General features: G+C 37.2%; 1 protein-coding gene and 1 long non-coding RNA gene across 2 annotated transcripts in view; one reads left to right on the top strand and one right to left on the bottom strand.

The window, feature by feature from the left end:
* Positions 1–625: 625 nt before the first annotated feature.
* The window catches only part of LOC131156705 (pentatricopeptide repeat-containing protein At4g02820, mitochondrial), a 43,857-nt gene continuing 25,465 nt past the window's right edge, over positions 626–19,017 (bottom strand). The window contains exon 2 of the mRNA XM_058110592.1: positions 626–2,366. Within this exon, the coding sequence (XP_057966575.1) occupies positions 1,101–2,366 (1,266 nt within the window). The 3' untranslated portion in view covers positions 626–1,100. The remainder of the gene's footprint in view (positions 2,367–19,017) is intronic.
* LOC131156706 (uncharacterized) lies at positions 12,068–18,149 on the top strand. Its single transcript, XR_009137057.1, has 3 exons — positions 12,068–12,792; positions 17,707–17,782; positions 17,890–18,149. It is a non-coding gene; the product is annotated as an uncharacterized LOC131156706 (long non-coding RNA).

Raw genomic sequence — 19,017 nt, 5'->3', positions numbered from 1 at the left:
CCCTACAGTTGTACATGTTCAAAAGTTTGGATTGGAGGACCTGAACTTGGATTTATGTAATTTAAATTTTGCCTATTTCGAATTCAAAGTTTAAAATTTATGATGTTAAATACAAGTCTTTAGGTTTCAAGACCCTAGCTTTGAAAATCAAACACTATGTGAGTGTGTAATCAACACTCCACTACATATGCACCCATCCTAAGAAAATACAGCGGCAGCAGCATGAGAAATAAGGACCAAACATGGCCGTGATGTTTCCCAAAGCTCGAGCATTTTCCTGTTTTTTTTATTTAAAAAAGAAAATTACAGGGAATCAAATATTTAAACCTTACCTGTTACTTAGATGAGCATATTTTCATAATGAAATTTTTTTAAGTCAAAACAGGGCTTTTGGCGCAGATTAGAGAGCCAAATCCCAAGATCTAATAGATCCTATATATTATCATATTGGACTATTTTTTATTTTGATAGAATAGGGTATTTACTAAGACAGCAGGGAAAAATGCATGTGCTGAAGTCTGAAGAACAAAGTTGCTCCTGGAAAGAAAATAAAAAACCAAGAAAAAAAAAAAAAACTACAAAAGAATTGCCCCTAGTCTCTTTTGAATCAGTCAGCCCCAAGAAGAACCCAAAAGCCAAAGCTCAAAGAGATGAAAGGAAAAAACCCCCATCCCACGAGTAAGGCATAGCTTGATAACTAAAATTTTGGTGCTTCTTTCATTCTACAGTAAGGATGGCAAGCCAAGTACAATGCCACAAAATTTCCCCCTACTTTGGCCAAAAGCCTGATGCTTCTCCCAAAAAATTTGACCCAGAACAGGAGATACTCCCCTACCCCCAAAAAAAAAAAATCTAAAACTTGTCATCAGACACCAGTATTTCATTTTGACAGGCAATTCTGAATCACCACCACCTGCCTCTCCCCCTCCCTGTACACTTCTCTGCTTCATGCAACTGAAAATAAAAGCCTCACTCCATTTCATAACAGGTTTTTAAGCTAGTGATCCTTTCAATTTCATGAAAGAAAGGTTGCATAAAGGCTGGTGCAGCACTCCAGATCAAACTCACGCCATCTCCAACTAAGCAAACGATATTCAAACTTACTGAACAAAAGAGAAACTGCTTGAAACTTCGCTTATAGACATTTTGCTAGTCAACTTGATAAGCTTATTAGTTTCTTCATCCAACTCAACCTTGTCCTTCTTCATTCGCTCTGCAACTATAAGCGGCATTTTACCCGCTTTGGCATAAGTTCGCACAAGCAAATTATATACTTCTGTAGTCACATGGCCTGCCTTCCGAAGAGTGATCAAAACTTGTTCTGCCCCATGAATGTTGCCCTCCTCTTCAAGGTTCCTAAATACTTCACGAATCATTCTTTCATCAGGATTCCATTTCTTCACACTACCAACAGCTTTCCTAAAACAATCGAGAACTTTCTCTGTCTGCTGTTGCTTCAGATAACCCCATGTCAGAAGTTCCCAAGTGGTATAACTAGGAGTAATTCCTCTTTGCAGCATTCGATTGTAAAATTCCTCGGCCATTTCCATCTGATGTTTGTTGATGTAAGCCGCAAGGAGTATATTTGCAACCCTAGAGTCACCAGTCCCAGAAGTTGACTCCCACTCGGTGTACAGATTCTCGGCTTCTTCAAACAACTCAAGTTTGACTAGAGAAGATATCATACAGGTGTACTCAGCATCACTCATTTTGCGGAAGAGTGATTTCATCTTATTCCATGTTCGCTGAACCCCATCTTTATTTGTCATATTTGTATGCAAACTAATTAGAGAAGAGTAAGCAACTCGATTTTTTCGAGAAGCCCTTTTTTCCATCTCCTTTAAAGTGGATGCTGCTTTCTCAAGAAGTGCTGCTTTCATGTACAAACTGGTTAACACACTATATGTTACCCAATCTGGATCTATTTTGGCCTTCTTTAGGTCAAGGAAGACTTTTTCAGCAGTTTCAACATCATTTTGTGCAGCGCACACAGTTAACCATAGGTTGTAAGTAACAACATCAGGTGAAGTATTCTTCTTTAACTCCTGAATCACTCCTGGAACCTTCTCCAATTGCCCATTTGAGATGTGTAGAGATAGCATGTGGTTATAAGGAAGACAATTCTTCAAGAAATTACATTCAGCCATTTTCTCCATCAAAGCCTCGGCTTTAACGGACTCCTTGTTCTGGACATAGGCATGGAGAAGGGCAGTGCAGGTAGGTTGGCCTCTCATCCGCTCAGGAAGGTCTTCAAAGAACTTTTCTGCACTAGCTAAACCACGAACTTTTCCAATCAAGTCCAAGTGGACAGCATAGTCCCCTGGTAACAGTTTAACATCTTGTTGCAGTGTCATCCATTCACATACCTACAAAATAATTAAATTGGGTTAGCAAAGTGAGGGATACTGTGAAGGAAACTGTTCTTCATAGCTAAAAGCCCTTAAACACCGCACCATATCTGAAATGAATATTTCCAAAAGAATTGAAGATAAGTCAAATAGTGAAAACTAGAAAAGCAATTCTTTATTGAGCTAGCTATAGTTACCTAAGATCTTATAGAATACAAACCATTGAACGCATGCCAACATGCTGCACAAATATACCATTCAGAGATGCCGAGATTTCAAAAGCAATACAGCAGTATTTAAAAGTAGTCTTAGATGCCTAGCCAAAAACATATAGGCATTATCCCCATCGTCACAAAAGCTTGTTCAAGGCATTATGCTTGCTTGTGACCGCTTGATTCACGTGTATGAGATGGGTTACCGTCATGCAAATACTAGTATAGGTTCTACTGCTTTGAGGGTATTTCTGTCCTAATGTAAAAATGGGTGTATAACTCCTCGAACAGTTTGATATTTCCTAATGCTAGAGCTAGAATAGCAAAGAAAGTTCTTTAGGGGAGGGTGAGTATTCATAAGTCTTGTAAAACTCACTAGTCATTCTAATCGTGTTTAGCCTACTTGCTTCCTTCACTAGACACATGTTGCTTACGAAGGTGTTGCTTAATGAATTGCATTGCTTTAAGGTTTACCGCTGCTTGCCATTTAATTCCATGAATTGCTTGCTGCTTCTGCTTACATTTCATTCAATTGCTATAAATGTGTTCTGTTGGTGAACTATGGTAAACTTTGGCCGACAAGTTAAGCAAGAGTGCATTAGCTAGCACTACACGACCCTTCACAAGGTGTGAAATACTCGACCCGTGACAGTTGGTATCAGAGCATACATCTTCACTAAAGAATGGTGACAGAATGTAGAGATTTCCCGAGTCTACTTGGAGAAAACTTCCAAGTAGATGAAGAAGTGGGCAGAACAGGAGAGAAGACAGTAGCATTTCAACTTGAGTGACTTGGTACTTGTTAAGCTCAATCCTGAACAAATCAAGTCACTACAAGGTTGAGGTAGAAAACTACTTCGCAAATATGAAGAACCAGTCCCCATCTTATCTTAAGTCAAGAAGGTCTCTTACAATATTGATCCTCTGGTTTAGACAAAAGTGCGTCTTGTGTTTCACGTTAGCTGCCTCAAGTCATTTGACACCGACACTGAGCATCCAAGCAAGAGCTAGTCAACTAGAGCACTAATAAGATAGTGCAACCTGAGAGTCATCCTTGCAGACAGAGAGTTCACATCATCAAGGAAGAAGCGGCACAAGTTTTTAGTGAAGTGGAAAAGCCTTACAGACGAAGAAATCAGTTTCATTAATGCGAAAGTCATGCAACCATTCATGGACAAAGTTGAAGAGTACTTAACGTCAAAGTCTACAAGGACGTCAACCACATAAGTGGAGGAGAGTCATGAGCCAAACTTGCTTAGGGCATTATGCTTGCCTATGACTGCTTGTCTCATGTACATGGGATGGGTTAACATCATGTAAACACCAATAAGGTTTTACTGCTTTGAGGGTATTTCTGTCCTAGTGTAAAAATAGGAGTACGACTCCTTGGAGAATTTGATTTTTCCTAGTGCAAAAGTAAGAATAGCATAGAAAGCTCTTTAGGGGAGGGTGAGGGTTCATCAATCTTATAAAACTCAATAGTCATTGTAATCATGTTTTGCCTACTTCCCTACCTCCCTAGAAAACATTACTTACAGAGATGTTGCTTAATGAATTACATTGCTTCAATGTTTGCTGCTGCTTGCCATTCACTTTCAAGAATCGCTTATTGCTTCTGCTTACATTTTATTCAACTGCTATGAATGTGTTTTGTTAGTGAACTGTGGTAAACTTTGGCAGAAATACTCAGCCGGTGACACAACTATACGTTCCTATTAAGAAGGTAAGAACGAGTATCACTACAGTTTTTTCTACAAATTTTATGTATAGAAAAACACATAGGCATCACTAAAATATATTCTTTCTGTCATTGAAAATTGCGCATTTTAAAATTGAAGTGTACTTTTAAAACAACACATGTTTATGGGAAAAGATAAAGTTGTTCATAGGATTTGAAAGAGGTGTTCAGCCGAAATTGAAAGCCCAGGAAATACTTCTTCGGTGTTTCCCTGTCCCTGCTGTACTACAAACATAAAGAGGGCAAGAAAGGCTGTAGCACTCTCGGCATAGGATAGAAAACATGAGCTATCGAGTGCCACTTTGATCTTGGATTGAGTTTTGTTGGTTGATTAGTTAATCTTCATTGATATTAACATTATTTGATTAATATATTTTCTGCTCACTATGGTTTAATAAAGGCTCAATTCTTTACTGAACTGTACTTCTTCTAAAGCCCCTGCATTGGCTATGCAAGTTCTTTTGTATATGAAGGATTCTGCAGGTTTTGATGCTACTAACCTATTTTCTGGTGTAAATAAAACAAATGATGATCTTACATTTTCTGACAAACTCTAAATTGAAGACTGAGTGTTAAAGACAAGGTCATTTTGTTCAATCTTTGATCTCAAGGATTAAGATAATTTGAAGCCTTCAAATAATGATTGGAGTAAACTCCTCCCTAATGCACTCTATGATTCTAATCTTCTTCTGTTTGAAACTTCTAAGGATGGAGAGACCATTATTGTTGATCCATCTGATGACGTGATTAAACTAGGTATATGAAGAAACAGGGAAGTTCTTTGACAGGCCATTTTCTTGGCAAGCCTCCCCTATTTTCTTATGTTAAAAATTTGTTTTGAACAAGATTTAGAGAAAAGTTGGCTTTCCAGAGATTTAAATTTCAAGATTCTTCTGCGGAGATGTGGATTGTGGAAAATGGCCCATTGTTCATAGGAAACAACCCTATGTTCTTACTCCCCTTGAATCTCAACTTTGAAAGGAAACCATTTAGGCATGGTAAGCTGCCTATTTAAGTTAAATTTCGCAAAGTTCCTGGCTTGTATTCTATATGACTAAAGGATCATTAGGAGTCACTTTAAAAAGTATTAAATTTAATAGATGTTGATAATAAGTACAAAATTAGAAAAGTGTTGAAAGTCATAAACACGGTATGGTCATATCTAAGCATAAGTGTTGACTATAAGTACTAGTAAAATAAGTGGTGTTTGGTGACTCACTTTTTATTAAAAGTGAGATGTGGATCTATTACAATAATAATGTTAGTTCATATATTTCTTATCACTAATTTAATATATTAAATATACAACAAAATAATATAAAATTATGTTAATAATATTATTATTAAATAAACTAAAATTTTTAATTAAAATTCTATCCACATTATTTATCTAGCAGAAAATATTAAAATTCTATAATAAATAATTTTAATTAACATTTTAATATTTTCTGCTAAATAAATAATATGTGGTTATTACTTTCTAATTAACAATAATAATATTATTAATTTGTATTGCTAATATTATTAGTTTTATAATACCTTTTATAATTTATCATTAATTCCTAATTAATAAAATAGAAATCCAATAATTAGAGAGGTAAAGGGGGTGGGGGATGTGGTGGAGCACCACTAGATCCAACATACAGGCATGAGAGAGAGAGAGAGAGAGAGAGAGAGCGAGAGAGACAAAAAGGGAAGAGGCAAGAGAGAGAGAGGTGGCAACTCCTGGTAGAGGCAGCAGCAGCTACACGACGTGGCAAGGGTACATGCACAATAGGTCTCAAGAAAGAGAGAGAGGAGGAGGAAGTTTTTCAAAATTTACGAAATTTCTATTAAAATTGATAAAAATTATAGGTTTGCCATCACCTCTCTACATAAATTAATAAATGGCCAAAAAGCAATCCCTTATTACCTCTTGAAAAGTACTTAATTTCCAAAAGTGATTTTGAAAAGTATTTCTTGCAATAAATACTTGCTTTAGTGCAAGCCAACGGTATCTTTTTGCACAAGTACTCAGTCTAAGCGATAAGTACAATAAGTACTTATTAAGTTGTTCCAAACAGGGGCTAGTTATTTGACCAGCTCTGTTGGCAAACCTCCATTCCTTGATTCTTTCACTAAGGTGTTGTAAAGTTAGAGATGGAGAGAAGAATAGAAGGAGAGAAAAAGAGGAAAGAACTGAGCGGCAGTTTCCTGAAGTCTATGTACAGCTCCAGGTCAGCCCTCATACACTATTATTAATAATAAAGTCTAAGGACAAAAATACCCCCATTAACACTACATTGTTAAATTAATATATTCTCTTCTAACACTCCCCCTCAAGCTGGAGGTGTATAAATATCATCAAGCCCCAGCTTGTAACTAACATTAGACAAGGCAGGCTTAAATTAAGTCTTCATAAAAACATTGCTTCATTGTTCAACATATTTCACAAAGGGAGTCCTCACAACCTTCTTCAACACAGCATCCCTCACAAAATGACATTCAACTTCTATGTGCTTTTGTCCTGTCATGAACCACTGGATTGCTAGCAATATAAATGGCAGCTAGAATATCACAAAACACATCTATTGGCTTTGTTACCAAGAATGTCATTTTTGACATAAGTCTTCAGCGACATAAGCTCACTCACAATACAAGCCATAGCTTGATATTTGGCTTCAACGCTAGATCTTGCAACAGTAGTTTGTTTCTTGCTATACCAAGAAACAAGATTACCTCCCACAAATGTGCAATATCCAGTAGTAGACCTTCGATAATCAACAAATCCAGTCCAATCTGCATCAGAGTATCCACAAGCTCACAATCCTATTACATTTATATATTAAACCTTTACATGGAGAGCCTTTGAGATACAGCAAAATCCTACGAACAACATTTCAATGTGGTTGTTTGGGATTTTCAATAAATTCACTACCCCCACTACAAAATATATGTCAAGTCCAGTAAAAGTCCAGTAGAACAACTTGCCAACCAATTGCCTATATCTATGTTTGTCTTCAAAATTCCGTCCAACATCCCTAGACAACTTCACATTGGGATCTATAGGAGTATCAACTGGTTTAGCTCCCAACAAACTAGTCTTAACAAGTCCAATGTATATTTTCGCTGAGATAGATTCACCTTTTTCTACACCGCACAATCTCAAAGTCATGAAAGTATCACTGAATACCCAAGTCCTTGATTTCAAGTTTTTCTTGAAGCCATTGCTTAACATCTACAATCCCACTATGGTCATTGCTAGTAATGATCATATCATCAAACATAGACTACTAGAAGTACCACACCTATCTTTGTTTTATGGACAAAAACCAAATGATCATAGTAGCACTGGACAAAGCCAAATGTAGAAACTACAACACTAAATTTGTCATATCAGACCTATCTTTTAACAAATAGATCTAAGTCATATGCAAAAAATCATCCACAAAGGACACAAAATATTGAAGACGAGTCAAATTATTGACTCTACATGGACCCAAATATCAGAATGAATAAGAGAAAACAATGGTTTACTATGAGACTCAACTCTAGACGAAAAAGACGTCCTAATATGCTTTCCTAGCTGACATGCAGAAACTCAAAATGAGAAACGAACTTGAAGATTGGAAAAACTTGTAGTTTTGAAAGGATGGATGGCCCAAATGAGCATGCCATTGATCAAGAGAAACACCATGAGTAGAAATTAAGGAAGTCATATGACAAGAAATGGACCCACCATGACCACAATTGCAATAGTACAAGCCATCCTTCTCAAGCCCTCCAACAATCCTCTTCTTCATCCAGAGATCCTAAATAACACAATGAGAAGGAAAGAAGGACGCAAAACAATTATGAAACAGTTAATTGACTAATTGATAATAGGTTCAAGGGAAATTTAGGCACATATAACACATACAAAAGAGGAATAGAAGGAATTGAGAGAATATTGGCAGAACCAAAAACAGGTGTAACCAAACCATCAACAAGAATAACCTTAGTGTAAAGTAGTGGGGTTCAAGGACAAACAAATTAGGACTATCTGTCATATGAGAGGAGGCACCAGAATTTATAACCCAAGGTGAGAAGGATGAAGAGGCAAGAAGCCTAATTGTACCTAAATGGGCCATAGTGGCAGTAGATGTAAAAGACTGAGTTTGGAGTTGTTGAACATGCAAAAGAGATTGATAAACTCCTCTCAGGACATAGTGGATGATGTACTCAACTCCCTAGTGGAGTGGCTAGGCGCATTTGAAGTGTCAATATTATAATCACCCTTCGCAAGATACTTATTGGCCCAAGTTGGTTTTCCAAGGAGATCCCAATAGTGGTAAATGGTATGATTTTCCTTGCCACAATGTGTGCTAATGCGAGAATTGCCATGAAGAACTCCTCCTCGTATTAGACAACCACTGCCACGACCACAATCCAAACCTCGTCCTCCAAAACTTCCCCTACTACAGTTAAGGTAGTATCCATAAGTTGACTTATCACAAGAAGGAGCTTGAGTAGTCAGGCAGCACACACTAACACAGACAGCACTTCCAGGACTCCCGAAAAAAAAAAAACCAGAATTTACAACACTTCCAAACTCTCCAAAATCCGTAACTTCAATAGGCAGCTATGACTAGAGAACTGAGCTTACAATATCCAAAGATGAATTACTTAACCACCAAGAACAGGGCAGACCACAGCAAAGTACAGCAAGCATTCAATAAACAACCTGACAGCAGCTTCAGGCATTACAGCTGGCAGCAACTGGAAATGAATGCATAGAAGAACAGGAAATAAATATTTTAACACCAATTGAAACCAACCAGCAATCGGTACAAGATTGAAAGCAATCAATCACGAATACACATCATCAAAATAGCATCATCAGCAAACCACAGAATCACAGATGAACAGCAGCGGCCGCATATTAGAAACAGAGTATAACTGAGTTCACATAAGAAAATCACCATGAAAACACACAGCTTCTTGCCAAGAAAGCTGCACAACCTAACCCAGAGTGAGGGTGTCCTTAAGTGACTCTCAAACCAACCAGAAAATCAGATTTGAGGACTGATTAGGGCAGGATAAGGGAAAAAACGAAAAAAGTATTAAAACCAATTCAGATAAATCAGATTTGAAGGAGATCAATGCCCTGATACCTGTTACAGAGATAATTTAGGATAATTAGGCTGTAAATAATTTAGTTTAAATATTTTAGTTTATATTTAGATTGTGTATAGCAGAAAATTAGGTTGTAAATAATGCTGAAAATCTGACAACATTTAGGCGCTGAAAATCGGGCAACAACTATGTAAATTTCTTCTATATATAATGAAGGCAAACTTGATGGAAAGGGCATTCAGACCAAAATTAACATGGTACCAAAGCCCCACTTCTGATTCCGTCGTTTTGGTCTTAATCACTGGGTGCAATTCTCATTGCTGTTATATATATATATATATATATATATATATATATATATATATATAATTTCTCTCAGTTTCAGCAAATTCTTTCTTGCTTTTCGTGAGCGTCGGCCTTCTCTGTGGTGTCCACTTTGTTGGTTTTGAGTTTTGTTGGGGCTGCTGGAATTTTTTTTTTAGTTGCGCACGCTGTCCTTGGTTGCGGGCTACTCATCTTGTCGTAACGTCCTGGAGAAGGGTGCAAAATGGCAAGAGATAATAGATATTGAAATTTGAATGGAGTCACCACTAACCTAATATTTACTTTGGTGCGGTTAGAACACCTATTTACTATTCATTGATTGGTCTCTAGACTATTCCTAAGCCGAGGAACTAGTAGTCTTAGTCTACTTTAACAAAATCGGGATCGGGAGTTCAGTTATGAGAGGGAAAGGTACTAACACCACCTACACACCCGTTCTGCAAACGATACCTAATTAATTATGAATTATCCCTAAATTGAATTTCTATGGTCTTTAATTAACTCCTTTAAAGTAAAAAAATAAATAAATAAATAAAATAAATAAAAGTAAACAAATAGATAAATAAAAAAGAAAATGAAAAATTACAGTGCGATTAGAAATGTCTAATAAGACCTCCAAATGAGGGAATTTTGTTAGATAAACCCCCCTCAAAGCTAATACGGGTGAGGTCTGAAATACCTCTTTATCCTTTTTAAAATCATCGAGACGCACCCACACAAAAATCAAGAAAATCATTAAAAAAGTATCCTTAAAAAAATTCCTAGATTTTTAAAATTTTTTGTAGAATTTTTCTAAAATTTTTCAATATTTTTTCTAAAATTTTCTAGGATTTTTATTTTTTCTCATTTTTTGATATTTTATTTTCCATTTTATTAAAAAAATTCTGAGTCAAAATAACTCAAAATTTTTTTCCAAAATTTTCCTTATTTTTTATGATTGTCCTGATATTTTTTTAAAATTAAAAACTAATTAAAAATTTAAATAAAATAAAAATAATATATATATAAAATAAAAAATGGTTTGGATCTGAATCGAGTCAAACCCAGTGAGTGCCACGTGTCCACCCACAGTGGTGACACGTGGCATTCTTTTTCTTTTTTAAATTTTTTTTGCTAATCTCACCCTAACACATGTCCCTATCCAGTTGCCTTTTTTTCTTCTTTTTAAAAAAAAAATTTGAAATAGGGTGACGTCACCCTGACATGTGTCAGTGTCTGATTGACTCGGATCTTAAAACACGGATTGCTAATGTAGCAAAAACTCCACTATCCAGAGAAAAACATAAATCGGACGGCCAAGAATGAGCCACGTCACCCCTTAGATACTTGGCCCAGAGTGGTGACACGTGGCCCACCACCTCCAAATATAAAAACCCAAATTTTCATTTTCTTTCATTCTCTCTCTCTCTCTCTCTCTCTCTCTCTCTCGGCCTCTTCCTCTTCTGTTTCTTTACTTCTTCTCTCCGTTCTTCTTCTTTTGATTTCTCTCAGATCTGCTCTCATTTTTCCATCTTTCTTTTTCTTCTGATTTCTCTCAGATCTGATCTTTTTTCCCTCTCTTTTATTTTCTCATCGAATATTGTTTTTTTACCTCGCAGATCTGATCTACAATGGAGATGGACTCTTCATATCCACACCAAAAAGAAAAAAAAAAAAACCAAGATGAGTGTTCCCCCCCCCCCCTTTCTTTCTCTTTATTTTCTTGCAAACCAAACATCTTTGATTTCTTTTTTTCTTTTTTCTTTTTACATTTTCTTTGCTGGACTTCCCTGAACTCAATGGGCTAAGTTTGGATTGACTCAGTGGGTCAACTCACCGAGTTAGATTTGAGTTAACTCAGGTTGACTTTAGTGAGTCAACTCACCGAGTTGGATTTGGGTTGACTCACCGAGTCTTCAACGAGCTTGAGTGGGCTCTGGGATTTGGCCTAGCCCACAGTTGGCCTTTTAAACTATGTTGGGCTCAAGCCCATTATTGATTTTTTAAACAGAGTTTGGGCTTAGGCCCATTGTGATTTTTTAAAACGAGTTTGGGCTCAGGCCCATTAAAAATTTTAAAGCAAAATTTGGGCTTAAGCGCATTGTGTTTTTTTTAAAACAAAATTGAGCTTCAAAATTTGGGCCTAGGTAATAATGGACCCAGATCCAAATTGGATCTGGGTTTTGGGTCAGCAGGTCCTCAAAATCGGTCAGGTCAACCCGAACAGGTGGGTTGGATCACTGGGTCTGGTCAAATGGATCGGATCACCAATCGGATCTGGTTTGGATCGGGTCAGATTCTTCCTGCATCCTATTTTATGCAATTTGAACACAGAAAACCCAATTAAATTTAAACTTACCTCAGGTCTTCAAACTCCACCAACTTTGGGCCCCCTATTTATGTGTGAATGTTGTTGTGTATTTGCTTATTACGAATGATTTACTGAACACTTCTGCTTGTCTGCACTCTGTGTCTGAATTTTCCTTTGGAATGCTAATTGTTGTGTTTTTCTCCCCTGAATTCTCCCACTGCTCATATGTAAATTCCTCTGCGATTCTCACTATAACTCCACACTTGTGAATTTCTCACTATACACTGTATTAGAATACTCTGTCTGTCCCTTGCTTCTAAAATGCTCTCCTTTGTGGAATGTCCAATTGAATTGTGATTGATTTTGATTTGCTCAATTAACTTTCAATTTCATTAACTTCATTGATCAGCAATCTAAATTGAACTGTCACATTAATTTTTTATTTTCAGCACATATTTTTAACCTCTTTTTCTTTCCTCACAAGTTTGCAGATTTGAAGACTTGGTGCACTTCATTTTTTCCTCTTTTATCTTTCTCTATTTTTTTTTTTTTGTATTTTTTCTGTATTTGTATTTTTTTAATAAAATTTCTTTTACCCCTTGTTTTTGTAAATATAAGACACCTAGACAAATTAGGGTGTCTACACATCTCGGTGTTTTTCTCGCGGTGGCTGGGCATCTTTGTGGCTGTCGGCAGTTTCTGTGGTGGTCAGCAGCTTCGATTTCTCCTGGTGTGATCAAAGAAGGTGCTGTGTTTCTTCCTCTGCTGTGACGTTTTTCACACAGGGTAGGTATTTCGAGATAGGCTTTCGTGTTTGATATGGGCTTTTTATTTCTGCTAATCTTTTGTAATCTGGTTGTGTCTATGGATCTCTTATTATTTGGATTTGGACTTGATTTGAGTTAGGCTTGCCATTTATTTGGTTGACTGCTTGGTCTGATCTTTTTTTTAGGGCCTTTCATCATGTCTATTGAAAATACTATTGTTCGATTTACTGGAAAGAATTTCCCCACGTGGGAATTCTAGTTTAAAATGTTCTTGAAAGGGAACAAATTATCAAATCATATTGATAGTTCTGCTCAAGTTCCCACTAATGAAAAGGAATTTGCACAATGGGAGGTCAAGGATGCTAAGGTGATCTCTTGGTTGTTGGGGACGATTGAGTCTCACTTTATGACCAATCTTCGCTGTTTTACTACGGCTCAGGCTATGTGGGATTATCTCCGCCGTATTTACCACCAAGATCACAGGGCCCGAAAGTTCCAATTGGAGTTGGAAATTAATAATTACAGTCAAGGTAATTTACCTAATGAACAATTTTATTCTAGTTTTATTAATCTTTGGAACGAGTATTCTACTATTGTTCATGCTAAGGTTCCTCCTAATGGCACTCGCGGCTCTTCAATTGGTTCATGCTGAGAGTTAATGTGATCGGTTTTTTATGAAACTTCGACCTAAATTTGAGCCTGTTTGAGCTAGTTTATTGGACCGTAAACCGGTTCCTTTGGATATTTGTTTGGGAGATTTATTGCGTGAAGAACAATGGTTATCCACTCAGATGGGTACGACTTCTCAAAAGGTATTTTCTGAGGCTGTGAATGTAGCATATGCAGCACAAGGGAGAGGGAGGAACAAGTTGCAGTGTTTCAGTTGCAAGGAGTTTGGTCATATTGCTCGCAACTGTCCTAAGAAAGTTTGTAACTACTGCAAGAAAGAAGGCCATATCATCAAAGACTGTCGAGTGCAGCCTCAAAATCGCCAATCCCAAGCTATTCAGGCTGTTGTTCAGTACTCTTCTTCTTCTTCTGCGCCACCCACTGCAAGCTCTGATTCGTCTATTCTCACACTAGCAATGGTCCAATAGATGATTGTGCCTGCTTTTACGGCCTTAGGCCTGCAAGGTACAACTACTAACTCAACTTCTTGGATTGTTGATTTGGGCGCTTCTAATCATATGATTGGTAATATGACGGGTCTCCATGGTGTTCATAAGTATAGAGGCATGCAAAATATTCAAATTGCTGATGGCAGTACTCTTCCAATTATTGTTGTTGGTAATTTGGGCTCTTCATTTCGCAATGATTTTGTCTCTCCTAGATTGTCTACCAATTAATTATGTTGTACAATTGGTAGATAATAACTGTGATGTTCATTTTTCTTGTGGTGGTTGTCTTGTGTAGGATTAGGTGTCAGGGACGGTGATCGCGAAAGGGCCTAAAGTGGGATGTTTATTTCCTATATAGTTTTCTATTCCTAATGTTGTTTCTCCTGCTTGTACGGCTACTACCAATAATAATGAAGTAAGGCATAAGAAATTGGGTCATCCTAATTCTGTTTCCTTGGCTCATCTTATGAAACATGGTTTTTTAGGCAATAAAGATTCCTTTTTTTCTTCTCTTGCATTTTTTGATTGTGCTACTTGTCGTCTTGGTAAAAGTAAAACTTTACCTTTTTCCTACACATGGTAGTTGTGCTTCTAATTGCTTAGAGATTGTGCATACTGATGTTTGGGGTGTGAGCCCTGTTATTTCTCATGGTCAGTATCGTTATTTTGTGACATTTATTGATCATTATAGTCGATTCACTTGGATATATTTTCTCCGCTCTAAAGATGACGTGTTTTCTGTCTTTCAAAAATTTGTTGCGTTTGTCGAGACACAATTCAGTACTTGTATCAAAACTTTATGCTCCGACTCAGGGGGGGAGTACATGTCTCATTCTTTTCAGACTTTTCTTCAGCAAAAGGGAATCATTTCCCAACGTTCTTGTCCTTATAACCCTCAACAAAATGGAGTCGCTGAGCGTAGGAATCGTCATCTCTTAGATGTCGTTTGTACTTTGTTGATTTATTCTTCTGTACCTTCTAAGTTCTGGGTACAAGCTTTATCTACTGTGTCCATTTGATCAATCCTTTGCCTACTGCCACTCTAAATTATGATTCTCCCTATTTTCGATTATTTGGCATATCTCCTTAGTATCAATCCTTTCATACTTTTGGGTGCGTTTGTTTTGTTCATCTACCACCTATTGAGCATCACAAGCTTGCTGCCCAGTCTTTCACGTGTGCCATTATGGGATATAGTCCTACTTAGAAAGGATTTGTTTGTTATGATGCTCATGCAAACAAATTCTAGATCTCCCTGAATGTGATTTTCTTTGAAAATTAGTCTCAAGTTAATTTTGATACTCCTATTACTCTTCTTCGCGCTTTTGATGATGTGTCTTCTTCTATTGAGTGATTTAAACCAATGTGGTGTATCATCAACGTCCTCTTCCTTCTTCAACGCCACTTCTAGACACTGATCCGTCATCTCATTCTGCGGTTCCTCGGCGCTCCACCCGGGTTACACATTGACCAGATAAGTATGGTTTTCCTCATAAGTGTTTTTGTTCCTCACTCATATACCCAGGCAGCCACCCGAGCATTTGGAAGCAGGCCATGCAAGAAGAAATCCAAGCTCTTCAAGACAATCACACTTGGGATCTTGTTACTTGTCCCTCTGGTGTCAAACCTATTGGATGTAAATGGGTGTACTCAATCAAGTTTCGGTATGATGGGTCACTAGACAGATATAAGGCCCGTCTCGTGGCTATTGGGAACGGGCAGAATTATGGTATTGATTATGAAGAGACCATTGCACCCTGTTGCCAAAATGACTACTGTGCATACTATCTTTGCACTTGCTGCGTCACAAGGGTGGTCTCTCCGACAAATGGATATGAAGAATGTTTTTCTACATGGGGATTTGAAGGAAGGAATCTATATGTGTCCACCTCCCAGCATGTTTGCTACACCAACCTCAGAGGTTTATCGGCTACGTTGATCCTTGTATGGACTGAAACAGGCTCCGAGTGCATCGTTTGATAAATTTCGCTCTACCCTGCTTGCTTTTCATTTTACTTGGAGTCAGTTTGATTCCTCTCTTTTTCTTCACAAGACTTCTGGAGGAATTGTATTGCTTCTGGTATATGTTGATGACATTATGATTACTGGCTCTGATATTGAGTTAATTAAGCAATTACAACAGCATCTCTCAAGGCCTCTTTTCACATGAAAGATCTTGATCCCTTGCACTACTTTCTTGGCCTTGACGTGCAGCTTACTCCGATTGGTATGTTGTTACACTAGCAAAAATACACAAAGAGAAGTGATTTCGTTGACTGGTATCCAATCAGGTAACTCTATTCTTACTCCCTTGGAGGTAAATCTCAAGCTTCGTCAGGAGGAAGGCGAGCTTCTATCAGATCCATCCTTGCATCAGTATCTTGTTGGGAGTTTGAACTACTTAACGATTACTCGTCCTAATATTTCTTTTGCTATGCAGCAAGACAGTCAATTTATGCAAGCTCCCCAACATCTTCATTTAGCCCCTGTCCACCGCATTATCCGATATCTGAAGGGCACCTCTACACATGGGTTGTTCTTTCCTAAGGAATCTTAATAATAGTTGGTGGGTTATAGTGATGCTGATTGGGCTGGATGTGTTAATACTCGTCACTTTGTTACTGGCTAGTGCATGTCCTTAGGCAATGCACCATTTCTTGGAAGAGTAAGAAGCAAGATAGAGTTTCCAAGTCCTCCACAAAGTCTAAGTATCGTGCTATGTCTTCCGCATGCCTTGAGATCACATGGCTTCGTGGATTCTTGAGTGAACTTCATTTTTCTCGGCTTCATTCCACTCTTCTTCATGCTGATAATACCAGTGCTATTCAGATCGCCGCTAATCCTGTCTTCCATGAGCGTACGAAACATATCGAAGTCGATTGCCATTCCATACATGAATCCTTTGACAAACACGTGATTACTTTTCCTCACATTTCCATCGAACGTCAAACTGCAGACATATTCACTAAAGCTCTTTCTCAGCACTAGCATCAGTTCTTGGTTGACAAATTGATGCTTCTTGATCCACCAACATCAATTTGAGGGGGATGTTATGGAGATAATTAGGATAATTAGGCTGTAAATAATTCAGTTGAAATATTTTAGTTTATATTTAGATTGTATATAGCAGAAAATTAGGCTGTAAATAATGCTGAAAATCAGGCAGCATTTAGGCACTGAAAATGTGCTGAAAATTAGGCTGTAAATAATGCTGAAAATCTTGCAGCATTTAGGTGCTGAAAATCAGGCAACAACAAATTTCTTCTATATATAATGAAAGCAAACCCGATGGAAAGGGCATTCAGACCAAAATTAACAATATCATGTTGTAAAGTTAAAGGTGGGGAAGAGAAGAAGTGAAGGAGAGGAGATAAGAAAAAGAGATGAAAGATCTGGATGGCAGTTTCCTGGAGTCTACATACAGCTCCAGGTATGCCCACTTATATATTATTAATAATTATATAGTCCTAAGGACAAAATACCCCCATTAACACAATCAAATTACTAAAATAATATATTCTTTTCTAACAGGAAATGAAGAATTTGTCATTCCTAAATTTTATATTGAGATTGATGAGGATAACAGCTAATCTTCTACTGTTGAATTGAGAAACTCTGGAGTATCATGTTTTTGTAATGACTAAGTTTAGAAGCCCTTCTAAATGCTCAAGTTGTGGTTTTTTGAGTCATTTTTAAGGATTGCAAGGCTATTAGAAGACAATAGGTAGCCAGGAATGATAAGGTGCAGTCTTCAGATTTCCTCGATACCCAGTGCCACATTGAACTCAGTAACTCATTTGATATTTTGAATGCAGCTAATCCTTCAGCAGATGCAATTAAAGATGACAGCGGTGATGTTCAAGCTCAGAATTCCTTTTTGAAGAAAACAAGGTGATGTATCTGATTTAAATTCTGATAGCTTGATCTCAAATGTACTTGATGCTTCCAGACAAGAGGTTGAGTCCTCAATATTTGAAAGTCAAAATCTGTTTCTGTAGTTATGATCTCCACGAGATGAGAAGCAACAATTCCTGGGACAGCTCCTAAGGTTGTTAAAGCTGGGCCTAAAAGGAGGCAGGAAAAAAGGGAAAGCCTAACTGGACTCTCCTACAAGGAGCTTGAATTACCTATTAAAACAGGAGGGGGCAAAAAACCTCATTCAAACTCATAAAGGAAAATTAAACCTGATGGCTTCTATCTCAATGAATCTCCACAGGGATTGGGTTTCTCTAACAAAATAGTTCGAAGTCTTCTAGGGACAATTTGGGTGGCTTATGACCCTCATCTGATTAAAGTTGTTGAAACTTTCTCTGATCCTCAGGTTCTTACCTTCAATATTGAAAGTTTCTTTGGTTTTTTTTTTTTTTTCAGAAGCCTATATGGTTTACTTTCACTTATGCTTCTAATACATTGAAGAAAGGGTTCTCTGAACTTCTGTTACTAATTCTAATTCTTATATATCTCATTGGTGGTTTTGGGTGATTTTTCACAACATAAAATAGATGCAGATGAGAGTAATGTTGGCCTATCTAGGTTTAATCCCGTTTTGATAATGACAAACCAAGGCATCTAATTGTGCCATTAAGTGTGTATACAGGTATTAAGGTCTTAAAGCACAATAACAGATACAAAATAGAAAGCCATAAAGCATGCAAGACCATGATATTTGGCCATAGACATGAAGCTTGAATGAAGACCAAGCTTAAAGACATGAATAATTTTGTTATGTAATTGCAATTAGAAATTCATGTAAGTACACTACTTTTGATTATGTGAATAAGCTCATAAGTGACCTTAGTTGGACACTAGGCACTCTATAATTTCATGAAAATCATTTTATAAATGTGCAAAAATTATTTCAAAATGTTAAAATCATTTTTGGAATGAAAAACTAAGGGTCTTGAGGTTTAGGAAGTTTAGGTGACTGAAGCAGGGTACTCAGCCGATCCCTTCTTATCTCCCCAAAACAAGATTCTCCAAATCCCCTCTTTTTTTCTGCCACCGCCTTGATGTGTGATTTTCTCTATCAATATCTTCCCATTTTCAAAAATCTTCAATACAAAAGTTGTGGGATTTTTTCTTAACTTTCTGTAGATACCCAAATCGCCCTTTTTGGAGTTCTCTAA

Source organism: Malania oleifera, chromosome 5 (assembly GCF_029873635.1).
Source record: "Malania oleifera isolate guangnan ecotype guangnan chromosome 5, ASM2987363v1, whole genome shotgun sequence".
NCBI classification, from domain to species: Eukaryota; Viridiplantae; Streptophyta; class Magnoliopsida; order Santalales; family Ximeniaceae; genus Malania; species Malania oleifera.
Note: the sequence above shows the minus strand (reverse complement) of the source record. Positions and strands in the feature narration are given on the sequence as shown.